The 19,696-nt window shown below is 33.9% G+C and overlaps 1 protein-coding gene across 2 annotated transcripts in view; it reads right to left on the bottom strand.

Moving 5' to 3' along the window:
* Positions 1-19,696, bottom strand: part of spz6 (Spaetzle domain-containing protein 6) — a 196,582-nt gene that overhangs the window by 11,942 nt on the left and 164,944 nt on the right. For both annotated transcript variants that reach the window (XM_085824423.1, XM_035372614.2), the window contains exons 3-4: positions 4,145-4,440; positions 146-421 (exon numbers count right to left, since the gene is read on the bottom strand). In XM_085824423.1, coding sequence (XP_085680549.1) covers positions 146-421; positions 4,145-4,440 — 572 coding nt within the window. The remainder of the gene's footprint in view (positions 1-145; positions 422-4,144; positions 4,441-19,696) is intronic.

The following is a 19,696-nucleotide window of genomic DNA, read 5'->3' as shown; positions in this document are numbered from 1 at the left end:
ACTCTTACGCAAAGCTAGTTTACGCACCATTTTTGGGACGAGCATTGGCTGGTCAGCATAAATGTGCAGGCACCCTAATAATGAGACAACCATATAAAAACACCACAACATTATTAAAAATAAGGAAACTCGGATATTTTCTTACAATCCAGCAGCTCCTCCTTGGTCGCAATTCTGTCTCGCGGTGGTATGATTGTCCGAGATGTCATTTAAGTAGTCCGAAGTCGACGTCTGGCTTTCGTTTCTCGGAGCTGCGTCTCGCTTCGCTCTGTGGTAGCCATGTCTGCGATACTCGTGACCGTTCTGCTGAACCAGAGGGCGCTTCTGTCCGATCTTGGCAACCTTGGGAATTTTGGGATCCTCTTTCAGGTAAGGCAAGGCCTTTGAAAGGAAAATCAGCGTCTTATTCTTGATCAGTTCGCTGGGGATAAAAGTAAAAGTTGAATAATTTTGATGCAAAATCATTTGGTTTCCTATAATACTACACTAATAGTATACTACTATATAACATATCATACACTAAGATGACCAATCGTCCTCCTTTAGGGAGGACAGTCTTCCTTTGGTAGGCTCTGCCCTTCCTCAAGGAGTGTCCTCTCAACTGTCCTCCTTTTCAATATTTTACAACTAATCTGTTTATCTCTGTATTATTATGTATATTCTCTGTATTATTTAAAGATGCTGCGTCGAAATGTTATACGTCAATTGTGATGTGATGGTGCAGTTCGGGAAAACATGATTATAAAACGCATACACAGCACATTCTGGGCATATCAAAACTTCAGGCAGCGACACTTGTCTCGCACCTTCACACTTTTGCGCATTTTACTTTGTTTAATATTACAGTTCGCGTATACATCTGACGCAAATACGAATTTCTTTCTTTCACTGCATAATTATTATACTCAGGTACGTGCCTTACTAAGCAGAATTCGCGTTTTATTTCTTCATTAATATAATTTTATTATATAACTCTGTTTTCAACACAAGTATAAAATAATGTAAAATTTACATATAGATTTAGTAAAGTTTTATAGTTTTTGTTATTAAAGATTTAGTTTTATTTATTTATAATGCGCTTACATTGTTCGTGTAGCTCCATATTTTATTTAAAGGATGCGTTTTAGCTACACTTACCGTAAAACTCAATATGAAGAATATTTCTTCCTCCGATATTTCCAGTATTTTGTTAGAAATTGATGTATTGACAAAAAATATTCATTGAATAGAAAAATATTCCTTTAATTAAATAATTAAAAGGGATGTAAACATAATTGTTGTATTTTTGTTTAAATTAATAAAATGTTTCATTTATTTGTGATTTACTTTTTTCTTAGACATTTTGTCCTCCTTTTCATTGTAAAAATATTGGTCACCTTACATACACTAATACTATAATACTAATACTAATAATACTAATAATTATTTTAATTATTAGTATTATTTGTTTCATTTATTTGTGATTTACTTTTTTCTTAGACATTTTGTCCTCCTTTTCATTGTAAAAATATTGGTCACCTTACATACACTAATACTATAATACTAATACTAATAATACTAATAATTATTTTAATAATAATATATCATATTATTATTAAAATAATCATATACTATCATATATCATAGACTATATATATCATAGACTAATATATAAATACTCTAACACTGATACTAATAATTACTTTAATAATAATATATCGTATAAGATATCATATACTAATATATTAATACTAATAAGTGCTAATAATTATTTTAATATATACTATAATAATATATCTACCCCTACTACTGCTTTATACTAATAATATAGTAAATATATATCGTTTGTACTAATAATATATTGAATATATCATACACGTTTCTTACGAACCAGTAATCTCGAAATGTGTATGGTTAAGTTACATATTTTCTATATGTAACTTAACCATACACATTCCTCTTTATAGTCTTTCTAGTAAGATTATAAAGAGGAAGATTGTCTTCCTCTTTATAATAAGACATGTATTAGTGCAATAGTAAAATTCTTTCCAACAGTTACTGCAGCTGTAGTTGTTGAAGAGAGTGATAAGCATTGTTGGTTGATGCATTCTCATAAGAAGTAGTCACAAGGTGTTAAATCGGGAATTCTTTTTGGCCAATCCACCAGAGCCACGTTATGGTCTGCTGACTTCACGATAATCCCCAGATTCTTTTGTGGAATTTAAAGTTCCTTATGGGGTTATCACATCTAACGACCCTTCGTGGGAAAAGGGGAAACATAAAAAGACGTTAAAGAGAATCTGCATGAAAAATTTTCTTTTTTTTTTTTGCTCACACAGTTTGTTCAACTGAAGCATCCACATCGTACTTTTGTTGTTCAGTCGTGCCTCAAAATGTCCAAACGCAAGGACTTAAGCTTAAAAGATAAAGCAGAATTGTTGGAGGAGTATGAAGCTTTACCAAAATGGCAACCAACATGAAATTTCTGTACAACTCGAAATTCCATAATCTGCATTATGTACCTTGTTGAAAAGAAGGGAGGCAATTTCGGATGAACGGATGGCAAGTGCAAATGTCTCACGTAAGTTTACCAATGTAGAAATTGCCCTAGGGAAGTTGTTTCGAAATGACTATGTTGTTAATGTGTAATATGGGCGTAACAGTCAAAAAGGTCAAGCAAAAGGTTTCCTATGTAGTCATTAAGTCAAGCAAAACCCCTCGTTGTCTGAAGGGCGTCAAACATTTCTCTGTGACTTCTTACGTCACTAAAAGTGCTTGGATGGCAAGCTATATTTTTAGTGATTTCCTTGTAAGTGGGATAAAGAACTTCAGGAAAAAAAAGTGGCGCTCCTGTTAGATAACTGCGTGTGCGTGGCCCGTCCAATTGATCTCTCGTTGAAGAACATGAAATTAGCTTTCCTGCCTCCTAATACAACTTCCATTCTTCAATCATAAGATAAGAGTGTTATAAATGCAGTGTTTCTCAACCACCGGTCCTCAAGAAATATTTGCTGGTTGTTTTTGTCTTCATGATTTATTTTTGTGAAAAAATTGTGCCAATGGGTGGAATTATTAAACTTACCGGTCCGCGAGAACGTACCAAAATATTTTACCGGTCCTTAGAGTAAATCCAGTTGAAAAACACTGATAAAAGCATTCAAGAAGAATTACAGTAAGGAAGTTTTTCATAATGTTATTAATGAAACTGATGCGACTGATGCAGTTCGTTCTTCTAAGGAAATAGTTAAATCGATTTCGATCGACACTTAGATGCCATGCATGTTATTTTGAATGCGTAGGATGAAGTAACTTCGCAAATGATTTCTAATCGTTTTAAAAAAAAGCCGGCTCCCAGTCAAAGCAAATTTCTGTAAACTCTCCAGATAGGCCAGAAGACAAGGATGACGATGAAAAAAATGCATGATGAGACCTTCCTCGAATATTTGGTAATCGATGAAAATATCCAGACTTGAAAAGAGTGATGAAGAGATCATTGAAGTTATCGAGGAAAACAAAGAATTTAATCAAAATGAAAGTGTCCGAAAATGAAAATCCCGATCCTGTACCAATAGCAGCAGAATATCGACAATCATTAAAAATTTTGATAACACTCGAACTTAAAGTTGGAGACACAGAAAGTTACAAGCAGAAGTAATGCCGTGCCTTGGAGACCACAGTTCAAGCTATTAATAAGATATATGCAGCAAAATCGAATGGATAAATTTTTAAATAATGTTTGATATGCTTACAAATTGTATTCACCTGCGTAACATATTGAAATAATTACAATTTTTCTGAATTAAGACGGCTTTTGTCATCCAAGGAATGAAACAGTTCAAGTTTCATAAAAAAAAGCGTATGTAACTTGCATATATAAACAGCATACTGAGAAAGAGTTTTAATCTGTAAACAGCAGGACTGTATGTAAGGAGAGAGAGCTTCAAGTATATACACATTTCCTTTAAAAAAAAAAAAAATTTCACGAGAGCCATATCTATCACTTTGGGAACCTCTGGTCTTTAGTATGTAACGAAACATCAGTCGCCACAAGATGTCGCCAAATGAATAAAAACGATATTTGATTACCGAATAAATATGGTATTTATATTTTAGACATTTGCAGCACCATACATTTATATTTAAAAACTGTAATAAAACTTCTTACAAAGGATAGGGCTGTCCATCGAAGTCTTGTCCCAGTGGATTCAAGGGGATAAAACCCTTGTTGAGATCACCGCATAACGTGGACTTTGGCGAAGGCCTCTTGCTGTAGGGCCCTTCCCCGGATGGGCACGGAACGTTGGACATCATGTAGGGGGGCTTCCGCACTTGGGGCGGCCTCATGAACCGCGAAGGCGCCTCCTCAAAAGCGTAGTAGCCCTCTTTTTCGCCGCGTAGGGCGTCGCTCGTCGTTTCTCTGATGCATATGGCCAGTGATACGAGACACACGAAGATGTACACCTGAAACAGAAAGAAATTCAGATGAAACGTCAGAGTGGATTGCTGTTTCAATGCAGCCGCTCGTTGTTAATCATGAGTTGGTTACTCTCCTAATCGTGATAATTGCCCATGAGCCCTATTCATAATTACCGTCATTTTCATGCTTGCTATCCATAAGTCTACTCATAGTTACTGTCTTATTCACGATTATTGTCTATGAGTTTACTGAAGGTTATTGTTCATGGTTACTGTCCATGATTCTACTCATAGTTATTGTCTTACTAATTATTAATGTTCATGAATCCTAAATATAGATACTGCCTTACTCATGTTTCTTACCCACGAATCTAACTTACGGTTACTGTCATATTCATGGTTTTTGTCCGTAGCTTATAATTACTGTCTTAATCACTATTATTGTCCACGAATCCTGCTCATAGTTTCTGTCTTAATCATGAATAAGGTTCATGAGTCTACTCGTAGTTATTGTCTTACTCATGGTTATGATTCACAAATCTGCTCATAGTTAGTGTCTTACTCATCGTTATTATCTATAAAACCTGTTCATAATTACTGTCATATTCAAGATTAACCATGAGAAGGACAGTAACTTTAGTAGCTGCCGAACCTCCGGGATTATTTTCGCGAACTTTAAGGGGAGTTTTTAAGATTTCACGAATATTAGTGTTTCCCTCGAAAGCCGAATCAAATTTCGAATTTCCTTCCAGCTATTTTTTAATTTATTTTATAACTCGTAGATTGTTTTATGTTTAAATAATTTTTGTGCTATTTTTCTGTACCAAATTCAATAGATTTTCCACAGAAATACGTAAGCGATTCCAAAATCCATATCAGATCTTTGAATTACCTTAAACTTTGATGGACTCTTAGAAAACGAGAAAAAGATATTCCCTAGAATTATATAAAGTAACTCTCCATTGCCTGTCAGTGAATATAAAAAAGTTCAATGTCGAACGATTCTTTTTACTTCCTTGTACGCTGTAAAAAGGAAGTATTGTAATCGCGAAAAGTTTCAGGCAGCATATTTCAACGAAAATATCCCATTTGACCTCTTTCAAATGCAATTTAACGATGTATTTCCGAGATATATGTACGTAAGAACAGAATAAAACACTCTTTTCCTCCAAAAAAATTATAAAACTGCTTTAAAATGAATTCTGAAGAGAATTTTTCGTGGCGTCCGTACGTTACGTTCGTACGTATCTCGCATAACTCAAAAACGAGTAGCCTCAGAACGTTGAAATTTTGTATACAGGACTACTATAACATGATGTGCACCTCATATTTTGGTTGCAATCGGCCGCACCAAAAGTATATAAATATATTTATATATATATCCACTCTGTTACCCGGCTCAGTGATCTCAGTTTCTTTACCTTTATATGTTTGTAAATTGTACATTTTTTGCTTTAAAAATGATTGAATTATGTTGTTTTTATCTTCCGGTTAGGGTTTTTATGCCTTTAGTATATCTGTATGCAATATTTTTAGAATTATCAACAATTTTAAAGTTGTTTAAGTGCCGCTAAGCCATTTTTTTATGGCGGCCATTGATTGTTCACATTTGAAACAGCAGAATAGTGGATTTGTTGCCAATCTAGAGAAACTTAGCTTCGCAACAACAAAGATAACGCCTTCATTTATTTAATCCTTTCTGGAATTTTTTCGAGAAAATAAGTGTTTACTTCGTAATAAGATTTACTTCGTAATTTTTAATATAGATATTTTGAGTTTTTATGTATTTTTGCCTTCTCGCGAAGTGAGAACTGAATTAACTGAATGAGAAATACTAAATTGTCTGTGAAAAATTGTTTCTTTTTTGTTTTGTTTGCTTAATTTCTTTTATACATCATTCTAGCTTTATTATAGTATTTGAATAGAACATGTGGAAACGATTAGATAATTCTATTCTTTAATTGATATAAATTTTGTGCATTATGAGTTATAATATGAACGAAATATAATACTGTTAAGTGAATCTAGCGCCAGAGTGTCGCTATGGTAAACAAATACTAGTGTGATTTTAAAGAATGCATTTATTCTATTGTGGTTTATGCGCTGTCGGCGAAGTATATTTAATTCAATCCAATTCGTTTAAATGAAATGCAAGAAAAAATGCGTATAATTTAATATTCCGTACAAGGAAGTCATGTAGTGTACACATCAGATTTTTTTTTTTAAACGAGCTACTTAAGTTAATTTATACATAATGAGATCTATAAAAAGCACTTTCCAATCAAATTGCGATCTCAATCTAAAATAACGGTGCTGAATACCTTTACAGAACCTTATTGATTTGTAAATATAAATTTCAGTTAAAATGTGTTTAATAATCTATATGGTAATTATTCGTATGACAGAAACAGAAACTTTAAAAAGAAGTATGATTAAAATTAATAGGTATTTTTACTATCGTTTCGTTTATATAATTATCAGCGTAGAACAAAACTGTATTCTGAAAATAAAAGAAAGTGTTAATAGGATAATGTCTTAATATCTGCACTTCGCTTTTATCTACAACAGCACGCAATTAGGATAATTAAACAAGGTGTAGTAAAAAAAAAAAAAAAAAAAAAAAAAAAAAAATTAACGCACAATTTTGACGTGAGTTTGAACTCGATGGCATTGTTCAAGTTCTTTGGTTAATAGCGCTTTCAATGCCATTTAGTACTTTTTCTTCATTTTAGTGATGTTTATTCTTTCTTACTTGCAGTGTCATCTTCTTGTTTTGAATACTAATTTAGTTCACGTAATCGAATGAATTGATTCTCCAAACTAATCTACTTAAAATAGAGGTAAGTTACTAATTATACTTTCTTTTACCTATCACGTGAGTTACTTTTCTTTCTTGTGCCTGTTTTAATTATCTATGTCGCCCCGCTATTAGCTTAGTTAATCGGAAGTTGACTATATCACATCAGAAATGGCAGATCTATAGATTATTAGTTTGGTTCGTTCTATTCGACTCACATAATGACCAAATTTATAAATTCTAGTTTTCTTTATTTTGATTCTGCTATTTGTTTCCTCAGTTTTTCAATTTCATCAATTTTTATTTACTTTATTTTCCTGAAGCGGTTGGGGTTATGAAGTGTACGTGAGCCCTTAAGGGCCTTTTTGCGACAGTAACAAAAATCGTTTGGATTCAAGCATTGCATTAAATCTGCATCTGTTACGTTTATATCTATTAATCTATATTATTTTTATTTCCATGCCTTCCAATGGAGAAAGTGGTCAGTAAGTCTGACTTCCGTACGGGAGGGTTGGGTTCGAATCCCGGCGAAGGCATGGATGTAAAAATTGTCTGTCCCTTCATAGGAGGCAACGGTGTCCGACCTATTAGGTGCCTCCATAATAAAGTAACCACTGCTTCCGGCCGTAGTATTGGCCAACGCTTACAACGGCTAGTGCCTGCACGCGGAAAAAAAAAAAAATTATTCCCCCCGCTTTACATTAAATTAAATTTTTTAAGCGTTTGCCTGAGGGACAAATATGAAAAGATCAAACGCCCGAAGGCTGAGGAATCATCAAAACGTGACTGGAAGCGTGATCAAAATATATTCGCTTTCTTTTAGACAGTTCGGAATTTCTTTCACCGCCCCCCGACACGACCTTGACTTCTCGACCCCGGAAGAAATACTTTGCAGGGGGTACGCAAAGGGCGCTGCCGGTTTTCTTTACCATCTGCTTACCCGGCTAAACGTGGACTAAACTTCTCATTGCGATGCGTCAAATTTTCCCACGACCAGTGCTTAAATTGCGCCGGAGCCCACAGGAGCCCGGCTCCGGTGCTTCTCAAGTGCTTCTTCAACGGAGCCCTAAATAATATGAGCTCTGGTACTTCTTTTTATAAAACTGAATTACAATTTAAAGGGAAAAAAAAATTAGAATTCCTAACGTTTTAGTTTAACAATAAGCAGACCTTGCAATGAGAACATGAGACGTTCAAGTAAAGTCCCCTCTCTCACATGCGAAAACCTTTCCCTTTAAGAAAAGCAATATATTTGGGGGAAGTTTGTTTAGGAACGCCTAAATTTCTCGCCATGCCGAGTTATCTAGAGTATTGTTATCGATGCTTACAGTTAGTTATCCTCGCAGGAAGCAAAATTTGTGTTCTTAAATGTGCATTAAGTGACAGCGAGTACAATAAGAGTAAAATACTGAGATAAACTGCTCAAGCCGGTTCTATAGATCGCCTTTCCCACAGTATCCACTAATGGGGGGGGGGAAGCGTAACCAGCAACTTTACATTTAGGAGTCCGATTCAGGACTCATTTACCCCTGACACTCATCTGCTTGATGGCTATAATTATATCAACAGAAAGCCACGGTCAAAGAGAACGTTCTCTCTCACCAAGATTCCCTTCATTTTTTGTTTCCACCCACTCATACCCTCATTCTGTTTCGCCATGGAGGTAGGAAAGGAAGGAGGGGCCAATCGACACTAGAAGTGAAGCACTGCTTTGAAGCTTGGGTCACCAGATGGGGTGTTCTTTCTTTACATTCAGAAGCTCGCTTGACAGGATTCTGATAGTATTTCGATACACGACAGTTCCATGCAAATCGAAAAAGGGACACTTTCGCATGAAAGAAACATTCATAGTGTGATGGATAATAGCAGTTTGTATAGTTTAGTAACATTTACGCAAAAATCACATCTTGGTTATTTTTCGATAACTAACAATAGCGATTTTGATTATGAATTTGTTTTATAAAATTCTAAGCTGTTGAACTGCAAAAATATAGATTTTAAGAAAAATGTTATGCTTAAAGAATGAAAAATACCTTACGGTACATTTAAAATTGTATACGTCTTTCGATACCCTTGATAGAGTATTCGCTACTTTTATTTTCCAAACGCCAAAATGTTTTAAATAAAACAAATTTTTTTCACATCCGTATATTATTGTTGCATATTAAAACCATGTATCTGCCTTTGACAAAATACATAAATATTCATTAAATTATTTATAAATGTATTTGAAATTAAGAACTTATTCACTTATAAACAACTGTGAAAGTACTGTGAAGAAATCTAATTATTAAATGTATCTAATTTATAATAATTATAAATGTTATCTAAATATATAATAACTTTAATATTGAATTGTAAGCATAAATTGAAATCCTGTTGACAAATACGTTATAAAACTATTTAAGCAAGAATTGTTCGTATTGGAAAGCAATCTGTTAAAAGGTATTGTAAAGCAAATGCTATGGGATGCGCACTTAAGAACGTAATAAAGAGTTTTGGATTATGTATTGTTGAAATGAAAGGTAAAAAAAAATCTGATAAGTATAATTAAAGGAATTATTCCCCTTACATTTTATAATAACTCAGTTACAAGTTTTAAATAATACTTCAAAAAAACTTATTTTATTCCCTTTCAGAAATGCTCAGAGAAAGTCAAGTACTATTTAAAGTATTTCGCTAATTCCTAATAATTCTCTAATTTAAAATGAACCGAATAGAGCATTAATTATAAATTGACTTACATTTTTCGATTTAAAAGATGCCTCAGAAGCCAAAAAATCATGTCATATTTAAGAAAGTATTTTAAGAAGAAGCCCTATAAATAGAAACGAAATAATGCATAATTTTAATATTAATAATACAATAAACTTTGTTCTTAATTTTTGTACCTTAACCGAATAAAATCGAATTACCTTAATTCTTTTTCTAATGTAATTAACGAAAACTTGTGAAAATATTTCATTAAAATTAAACCATTCTAAGAAAACTGTCCTGTGAAAAGTATAGCATTTAATTCCGTTCAGAATGAAATGTTGTTTAAAAATATGTTGTTTTCACATACTTAGGACTCTCAAGTGTTGTAGAAAAAGAAAATATATACATTTATATGTATATTTACGACGTAATTACAAAATATTTACATCCGAGCGCGTCAAATCCCATTGAACTCAATGGTAAATGACCCAATGTTTTGGTCACCACGTAGGGATCGCCGGTGCTTCAGAGCAGAGAACAGGAGAAACTTCTTTAGGACGACTCCATCTTACTTCCTACCTCCATGTGTTTCGCCCTGGAATTTTCATCAGCTATACTTTAAGTATATTTAATTTTTGTGATGATAAAAGAACTCCCCCCCCCCCTACGATCAGAACTTAAATTGGGCCGGAACCCACTGGATCTCGGCTCCGATGCTTCTTAGTTTTTGTAATAAATTATAATTCTAGCCGGAATGCACCGGAGCCCTGAATAGAAGGCTGCGGCACTTCTTTTATGTAATTGAATAACAATTTCAGTAGAAATTTTATCTCGAAAATTTTATTTTAACAATAAAACTATATTAAAAATCGCGTACTAAATTTCAGTTTATCTCTTCACATTTAATTTAATTTTTATTAGTTAATTACTTCAATCTTTAATTCAATAAATAATAATTATCTAATAATTATCAATTAAATTATAATTAATTAATTATATAATAATTATTGATTAAATAACAATTTATAAACATTAATTAAATATCTATTAATTAATTTGATAATAATTAACTATTTAATTTAAAAATTATTAATGAGTTTAATAGTCATTTTATTTATTTATTTACTCTTGTTCCTCTGTGCTGACGGTCTTCCATAAGGCTCCGGCACTTCTAATCTTAGAAATTAAGCCCTGCCCACGACAGCCTGATTTCCACAGGGACAACAAGCCCCAGGGTCTCAACATTTAATGGACCTTCATGTCCTGCTATAATATCGAAAACATGTAAAGAAGCGGTTCTCAAAACCGTTTGACTCATGCAATACTGTTTAGAATTAATTCTTAAATGGTGACTCCTTAGATCTACTCTTCTATATTTTACAAGTTAATTTATTCAAGAGTAGTTTTAGAAGAAGGAAGAACTAACAGTTAAGGAATGTAAAATGAATAGATATCTGAGCAAATCCAGAATATCCATGAAATGAAATTATTTTTAAAATTTTGAAATTTCCTATAATATCTGAGTTTGTTCTCAACTATCGACCATACCCATGGTTTTGTCAAACTCTGCTACACAAAAAAGTTATTACAATTATCAAGCAATTTGCTTTTCAATTTAATTTTACTAATTGCAGGGGCCTAAATTAAAACATAATAGGAAATAGCATATAGGATAATAATAGGAATTAGCAGGGGTCTAAATTAAAATATAATAGGAAATAGCATATAGGATAATAATAGGAAATAGCAGGGGTTTAAATTACGAGTAAAACATAATAGGAAATAGCATATAGGATAAAATTAGGAATTAGCAGGGGTCTAAATTAAAATATAATAGGAAATAGCATATAGGATAATAATAGGAAATAGCAGGGGTTTAAATTAAAACATAATAGGAAATAGCATATAGGATAATAATAGGAATTAGCAGGGGTCTAAATTAAAATATAATAGGAAATAGCATATAGGATAATAATAGGAAATAGCAGGGGTTTAAATTAAAACATAACAGGAAATAGCATATAGGATAATATTAGGAAATAGCAGGTGTCTGAATTAGAATACAATAGGAAATAGCATATAAACGTTTAATGGGACAGATGTGGTTGCAAACTTTTGGCCCAATTTTCTTGTTTTAGGCCGAGTTCATGATAATTTCAGGCAATTGTCTAATTTTGTATGTTAGCGGTTTCTATATTTTGTTTTGGAACTTGTACAGGCGAAGAAACCCCTTCCACAGAGCTTTGCAGTTGAGAAACACAGCAATATTAATTTTGTTTTCTCAGACAAATATTATAACTCACCTTATAAATGGAGCCAAAATTATTGTAAACCGGTAAATTTTGGTTTTAAAATGCGATTTTAGTTCTCTGTGATATGTCAGATCTATAAGTACCTCATGCTCTGCTGAATTTTAGTAGGAACTTTTATTTTTGTTTCGTTTTGTTTTGTTTACGTTTTCTCAATGCCGAATTAAAAAAAATTAGTTTCAACAAATAGCGAAATATGATTTTGAATGCGATCTCCCGGTTCCTATACTTATTTATGGGAAGGTTTAATACTCGTTACGAAGAAATAAAGTTATAGGAAGTTTGACTCCTAGAAGATAAATATTGATCTGGATATTTAATTTCAAAATTTAGATATTTTTTATGTCATTTTGAACTTGCTCTGAGGGATCGGTTAATCAAGTTAGAATAATTCGAAGAAATAAGTTTAAATGATGTGCAGCAAAAATGTGTATAATTTAATAGGCCGTACAAGGAAGTGATGTGGTGCTCACATCAGATGTTTTAATGTTAAGATCCCCCGAAAAATAATGTTGAAAAAAAAATGCTGTTCATGACTTGAATTATAACCTTATCATGCGCCATCTTTTGTGTAATCCTGCATAAATCTGCGGCATTACAAATCTTCAAAAATCAAATTCGTTGACATACCGGCCATTTATTCTGAACGTTACAACAACCCGCAGAAAGCAATTTTTATCTTCTAACTTCTAAAAATGCAGTTTCAGACATTCCCATTTACCGGTGGAATTTATATTTTATAGACCTTTTTTCCGAGTAAAGAAGTCGTAAATCCTAGAGGTTACACAGAGCCGAAGTATTAAGTTAAAGAATGCTAGCATGTAGGTTACGGTTTTGTTTCTCTTCGTGTCCTACGACCATTTTTAAACCGTTATTTTTCAGCATAAAGAAATTTCATAGGACGAGAGTGTCAGCGCAGTTTTCAGCTATTTATGAAATATATCTAAGCGGGCAGTTTCCATGCACAAACCTCTTGTTTATTCATGGAAATGCATGAGCAGATCCCTCGAAAAGTAAATATGATATGCTTTCAAAAAAATAAAGCATTCTATATCGCAGTGCATCATATGTGGCATTATAAAAATACTATTTCATTAGTTACAATATTTTTAATTATCAGCTAGATGTAACGTAAACTTCATGTTTGCTTAGTTGAAAACGACCTAAAAAATAGAGAGAAATACAGAATTGTGTAATTATTTATATACAATTACATGTATTTTTTCTGCATGTGTCGATAAAAAAATTTCTAATATAAAGGAAAGAGAATAGGTTGTCTTTAGTCTTCTTTGAAAATTTGGTAAGCTTCCATAATTTCTTTATAAAATTTATTAGCTATACTTATTAGTTGATTCAACTATTTACTAAATCAACTATTCAACTATTTACTAGATCAACTATTCAACTATTTACTAGATCAACTATTCAACTATTTACTAGATAAACTTATCAACTATTTACTAGTTAATAGCGAAGCTATTTACTAGTTGATTCAACATATTAGAATTATTTGAAATAAATGTCGGTCCAAAAATTTAATATTTAGCTGCTAGTACGTTTGAATTACGAAATGCAACCAACAGAAATATATTACAGAGATAAAATAAGCACAAGAAATGTGAATTTTCCCCTTTGCGTTATTATCACGTATGTTTTGATAAACATTTACTAAGTGAACGAAAACATTTAATTAGTTATTTGAAATTTTGTTAAAAAAATCTACTCCCCACCAGCTGCTTTCAGAACGTGCATGCAGGTCGATGCAGTTTGAGATTGAGACCATCAGTGCCTCAAGAGCACAAATATTTAGTTCAAAAATTTTGTCACGCCAAGACGAATTTCGGATCTTTTTTGATATAAGACAATACGAACTATGATACAGAGTCCGTTCGGACATTTTTTAGAGGACTTGCTTTGTATTTACAGAAATATTTTATCTAAAATGTTTGCTTTTTAAATGTTCCATTTGATAACCCTTATTCATGACTAACTCTTCCCACCATAGTTTTAAAGACCTTTTTTTTAAGTAGCGGCAGATGTATTTTATCCCATTTCTCTGGAATAGCTTTCCAAAGTTGCAGGTAGCGTTGCCACCTCTTGGCTGTCAAAATCCGGGAAAGGAAAAAAAGTTTCCGGGAGAAGAAAAAAAAGTTTTTTTTTTTCAGTGGCAACTGAAAACATTCCGCCTCCTTAATGTCGTTTAAAAGCATTTTTTGAGCTGCAGGAGCAAGCACACTCTCGCAAATACTTGTACATTTTGTTCTACCACAAGAAATCGTTTTTAGCAAAGATGAATCTGGAAACAGAGTGCTATACAATTTGTGTAATCCTGGCTATTAAAAGTGTGATGGTGCTTAATCCTATGATAGACTGAAATCATTTCAATTGCTAATATATTGTCCTGTTCTTCTGAAGATTTCTTCACGAAAATATTCGAAACCGATTGCGATGAATCCTTATTCAATATTAACGACTGGTGTTTCTGGCTTTGGGAATGTACAGTTAAAGCTCTAAGATCCTGGTACTTAATATTAAGCGTTTTTTTTTGACATACTTTACATTCTTCGTTAAGGTTGTCTCTCTTCATAAGCCAAGCCAATCAAATTGAGTTAACCGATTGTCTTAAAACGACGTCGAATGTTTTGTCTTTTTTGTGGCACTTGTTCACTTGCAGAATCAGAATCCTTTTTTTTTTCCCACTAGACATTATTATGAAAGCATTTAAATAATTTCAAAATACGAACTTGTTTGTGGATAGCTAGCTAATAGCACACTAAAGAATGGATTGAAAATGAGAGGGTAAGGGGAGATGAGGGCGCGTGCGCGCAATACGCTGTCATGAAACCACTACTCATGCCATAAGGGGCTTACTCACCGTAGATCGCTGCTGCAAAGAATATGTATTGACATAGATGTTCTTTGGCTGCTGTGCGCGGTCGTCTGATTTTCGATGCTCTCAACCATTTCGTCCGTGCACATTGTGTCCTTATTTTCGAGAAACTATGAGATTCTATAAGATTACCTCTTTCCTTCAAAAATTAAAAATGAGAGGGTGTTTTCTAAATTTAATTTTTAGTCCAAAGGGGTTTTGTTCCTGAAGGACTATTGTTTTCGTTTAGCGATTTTGCGTTGAATCACTATAAATGTCCGTTTCATTTTTCAAACTGTTGCCACCAAATGTTAGAGTCTTGCATTATATTTGAAGAAATTAAATAATGAAAAATCTGCATAAATGTGTGTGTATTTCTCGCATTGTGATAAAACAACGGTATCTAGAGCCATCCAATTTTGAATGACGTAATCCTACTGCGAATATGGGCATCTGAAATCCCAAATTTGAAATTTGGAATTTGTTTTATGATCGATTTCATATTTTGTAAAACTGTAACGAATTTTTGAGTAACAAACTCAACGATTTAAAAGCGGGCAATGGCAACATTCTACGGCGGGGGGACGGAACCCTTTCATCTCCAGCGGACGCGGAACTGTGTATCAGAAATTCTAAAGATATGTTCATTTTAAAATTATTTTGCGACATTGCTACTGAACTGAATTTATAGTTTAAATACAAAGAACATGATATTTAACGAATAAAGTTAACACACAAAACGTTAATTAAACGCTCCTCTGTACGTAATTTAAAATCTGAAACCTTTCAGATTTTTTTTTTTTTTGGGGGGGGGGAACTTGTTTTTATTATTATTGTAGTTGCCCCACTGTGTCAGGCGAGCAACAGCACTTCTTAAAATGCCCTCCTAGTAAAAAAACTTGGCGACCTATTATTAAGAAATTTCTGAAGGAATTCCCAAAATAATGCACAAGTATATTTACTTCCCAAGAAATCATAAATATTAATCTTGAATCGCTTCTATGCTGCTTTTCTGAGGAGCCGTACAATGAAATTTTGATTGACGGTCAACTTCCTGAATCTCTCTCTCGTTTCAGTCGGTCTGCGTTAAAAGCAAAGGAGGGAATTCGGGCAGCTGGGTCAACCGCAGAGGCAAAGAAAAGACTTGCACTGATGCCACACATTCCGCTCAACCTCTCACGAAAGAACGATCCCAGAAGCAGACGGGTTTCCCCGACGGAACTGGTCTTCAGACACCAAACATTAGTTTACTTGGAGTCTAAAAAGACAGGAAAATCTTACTCGCGTAATTTTGTTTTTTCCAACGGCGGGCACTAGCCATTCTAGACGATGGCCGCTGTCTAAGGCCCGGAGTGGTGGACACTTTATTATGGAGGCACCTAATAGGTCGGACACCTTTGCCTCCTATGAAGAAACAGATAATTTACATCCACCCCTTCTCCGGGATTCGAACCCGGGATATTCGACACGGCAGTCAGTGTCATTAGCCACTTTCCCGTCTGCATATCTTCCTTAGAATAAAAATAATATCTATTGTTTCCACCTCAAGAACCTAAGTGTTTACTACTGAATAAAATTAAAAACCAACTTTAAAAAAATTTTCAGTACTGAGAAAAACAAAGGCAAACTGCGGCACTTCGTCTTCTTAAATGCAGTTAAAATTTTAGCAAATAAAAGTTTTATTAAAAGTCTCACGAAATATACTTTAAAACAGAAATAGTGATCTGACAGACTTCTTTAACAAGGATTAAATTTAGCCGGAACTTTAATATGAAAGTACAGGAGGTTAGAGTTTTCCAATTATAGCTTGTTGCATAATTGAGTTTTAAGATCAAAGTTTAGTGATCAAAAGATAGTTGATATGAAGCTTGATATCTGGCCAATACTTACACATTTATACTTATCAGTACACATTTTCAAATGAACCGAAATGTAGTTCAGCATACTTACGTTTTTTTTTTATTTGTATACCATACCTAATAATCATGAATCTGCTCTTTTTCAGCTTACAGTATTTATTTAATTTAAATTTTATGCAATTTTTATTTATTTTAATTAGCTATTGTTTAATATTTTGATTATAATTACTTTACTTTGAAGAGTCATTAGGTCAATTGGAAGCAGAAAAGATGAAAAACATGTAACCGCCTTCGCCGGGAATCGAACCACGGACCTCTGAAATACCGGCTCAGTGTGCAGAACCACTACACCACGAAGGCACGCTAGGGAAGTGGGAGAAATGCCTTACAACTTAATTTTCAGGGTTCTTAACAGCCTTCTGCGAAACTCTTTAAATTTTACAAAAAAATGTAAAAAATTATGTCTTGGAATTTTATAGATACAATGAGATACAGGGGTTGGACAAAAATATGGAAACACCTTTAAAAAAACATGTTTCTTTGCTTAATATGGTGTAGGAAACCCGTTGGCATCCAAAACAGCTTGCAGTTTTCTCGGAATGGATAAATACAGTTCCTGTATGTTTGCCAAGGGAATATTATATCATTCTTCCTGCAAAACGGTGGCAAGTTCAGATAACGATGTTGGCGGTGGATAACGAGAACGCACTTTCCGTTCCAATGTAGACCACAAAGGTTCGATAATTCAGGTCTGGTGACTGTGGTGGCCAGGGTAGATGGGACAACTCATTCTCGTGCTCAGAAAACCAGTCCTGGACAATGTGAGCTGTGTGAACAGGGGCTTTGTAGTCTTGGAAGACACCATCACCATCGGGGAACAAAGTTTGTACCATGGGATGAACTTGATCTGCCAAAATGTTCACATAAGTCTTGGCAGTCATGTGTCCTGACACAGTTATCATGGGGTTAGCAGAGAACCACGATATGGCTGCCCAAACCATAACAGAACACCCGCCATATTTCACTCTTGGCAACAAGCAGTCTGTATTATAGGCTTGAGATGGCGTTCTCCAGACGTAAACTCGGCCAGAAGTGGGAAACAATGTGAAAGAAGACTCGTCAGATCATATTACTCGCTTCCACTGCTCTATAGTCCAGGCTTTATGACTTAAACACCACCTTTTCCTGTTACGGACATTAGCATCACTGATGAGTGGCTTCTCAATTGCAGCACGGCCAGCAATTTCCTGTTTATGAAGCTCCCTTCTAATTGTTTTGGTACTCACAGGGTTCGGTAACACAACATTCATTTCAGCAGTAACTTTTGCAGCTGTGGTCTTCTTATTTTTCGTCACAATTGCCCTTAATGATCGTCGGTCACGATCACACACTTTCGTCCGCGCTGTGATTTAGCAGATGATGTTTTTCCGCTTTTCAAATATGCGGAATAAATCTTCGATACAGTACCTCTTGAAACACTAAACATCTCGGTTACCTTGCTTACGGAAGCACCCACCATACGTGCTCCAACAATTTGCCCAAGTTCGAAGTCTGTTAACTCTGACATAATGCAATGACAACCTCACATAACAGTACTCCGACAACAACTGAACTGTTTAGCATATTTACGAAGTTGTATAGGTGGCGTCAGTAGTCATAAACGCCAGCGCCACCTACATATTTCATTAAAATCGATCTTTCTTTTCAAACATGCATTTCACAAGGTGTTTCCATATTTTTGCCCATCCACTGTAGTTATCCCAGTTATGAACAGACATTCATGTTTCCACTTCCAAAGTTTTCATTCTGTTTTGCTTAGGCAGTATGTATGAATTCTAAAAATATTTAAATATATTATAGTTCCATATAATTTTGATTTTCATCTGAGGTACAGTTTTATAGAGGTAATGTTAATTTATGTTCCTATACACACAGACCGTTTTCAGAAGTGGTTGCTTCGAAAGAATCTACTGCAGTCATATTCCATTGTACTAAAACTGTACTGTGAAAATACCTTATCTAGCGTCATCGGAAACTTAATTTTTCGCATCGAAATATTCAATTTCGTTTGATGCGTATAATTAATTCCGATGAAAGTTTTCTTCATTTAAAATTAATTGACTAGTCCATGAATTAAATATATTATAGAACTTATTATAGTAAGAATGTAATGTCTGATTTAGCTTTTATCCAACTATGTTCATGAACTTTTCTATCCCCATCATTTCCATTTTCCTGCCAGAATGTAAATTTCTAGCTCGCGTGATATTCAAACGAAGTAGAAAAAAGACAGTATTTAAAGAGAGATTTTAGAGGGTAGAATCAGAGCGTGTTCTGCCTTCTGAAGACAACGTTCCTAATTTCGATTCTCCTGAGAGTTCAAAGGAGCAAACCTACACTTTTAAACTTCGTGTCATTGCTGGAAAATGAATATGGAAGTTCTTGAAGATCAGCAACAAACAAAAATTTAGAAGATTTCGTTTTCAAGTGGTTTTTGTAGCAATGATCTACGGAAAACTATATTTCGGGTTCGATTCTTTGTGAAAAAGCTAAGATCTTAACTCAGAGGCTTAGTTGTTCATCCTTTAAAGTAAGTAACGGCTGTCTAAAATTTAAAGTGACGGGTAACGGTACCCGTCAAACAGCTTACTTTGACCAAGATGTTCCACAAACAATGACTTTCAGCACTTATAAGTACTATACAGTACGCTATCTAAGATAAAAGTGTTGTCTTTTCGTTTTAATTAATTAAAAACATCTTTTCTCTTTA

The sequence above is a fragment of the Stegodyphus dumicola genome, chromosome 9 (genome assembly GCF_044657685.1).
Source record: "Stegodyphus dumicola isolate Sdum_Otavi_A_Nest chromosome 9, ASM4465768v1".
Lineage (NCBI taxonomy): Eukaryota > Metazoa > Arthropoda > Arachnida > Araneae > Eresidae > Stegodyphus > Stegodyphus dumicola.
The sequence above is the reverse complement of the archived record's forward strand: the minus strand, read 5'-3'. Positions and strand labels throughout refer to the sequence as shown.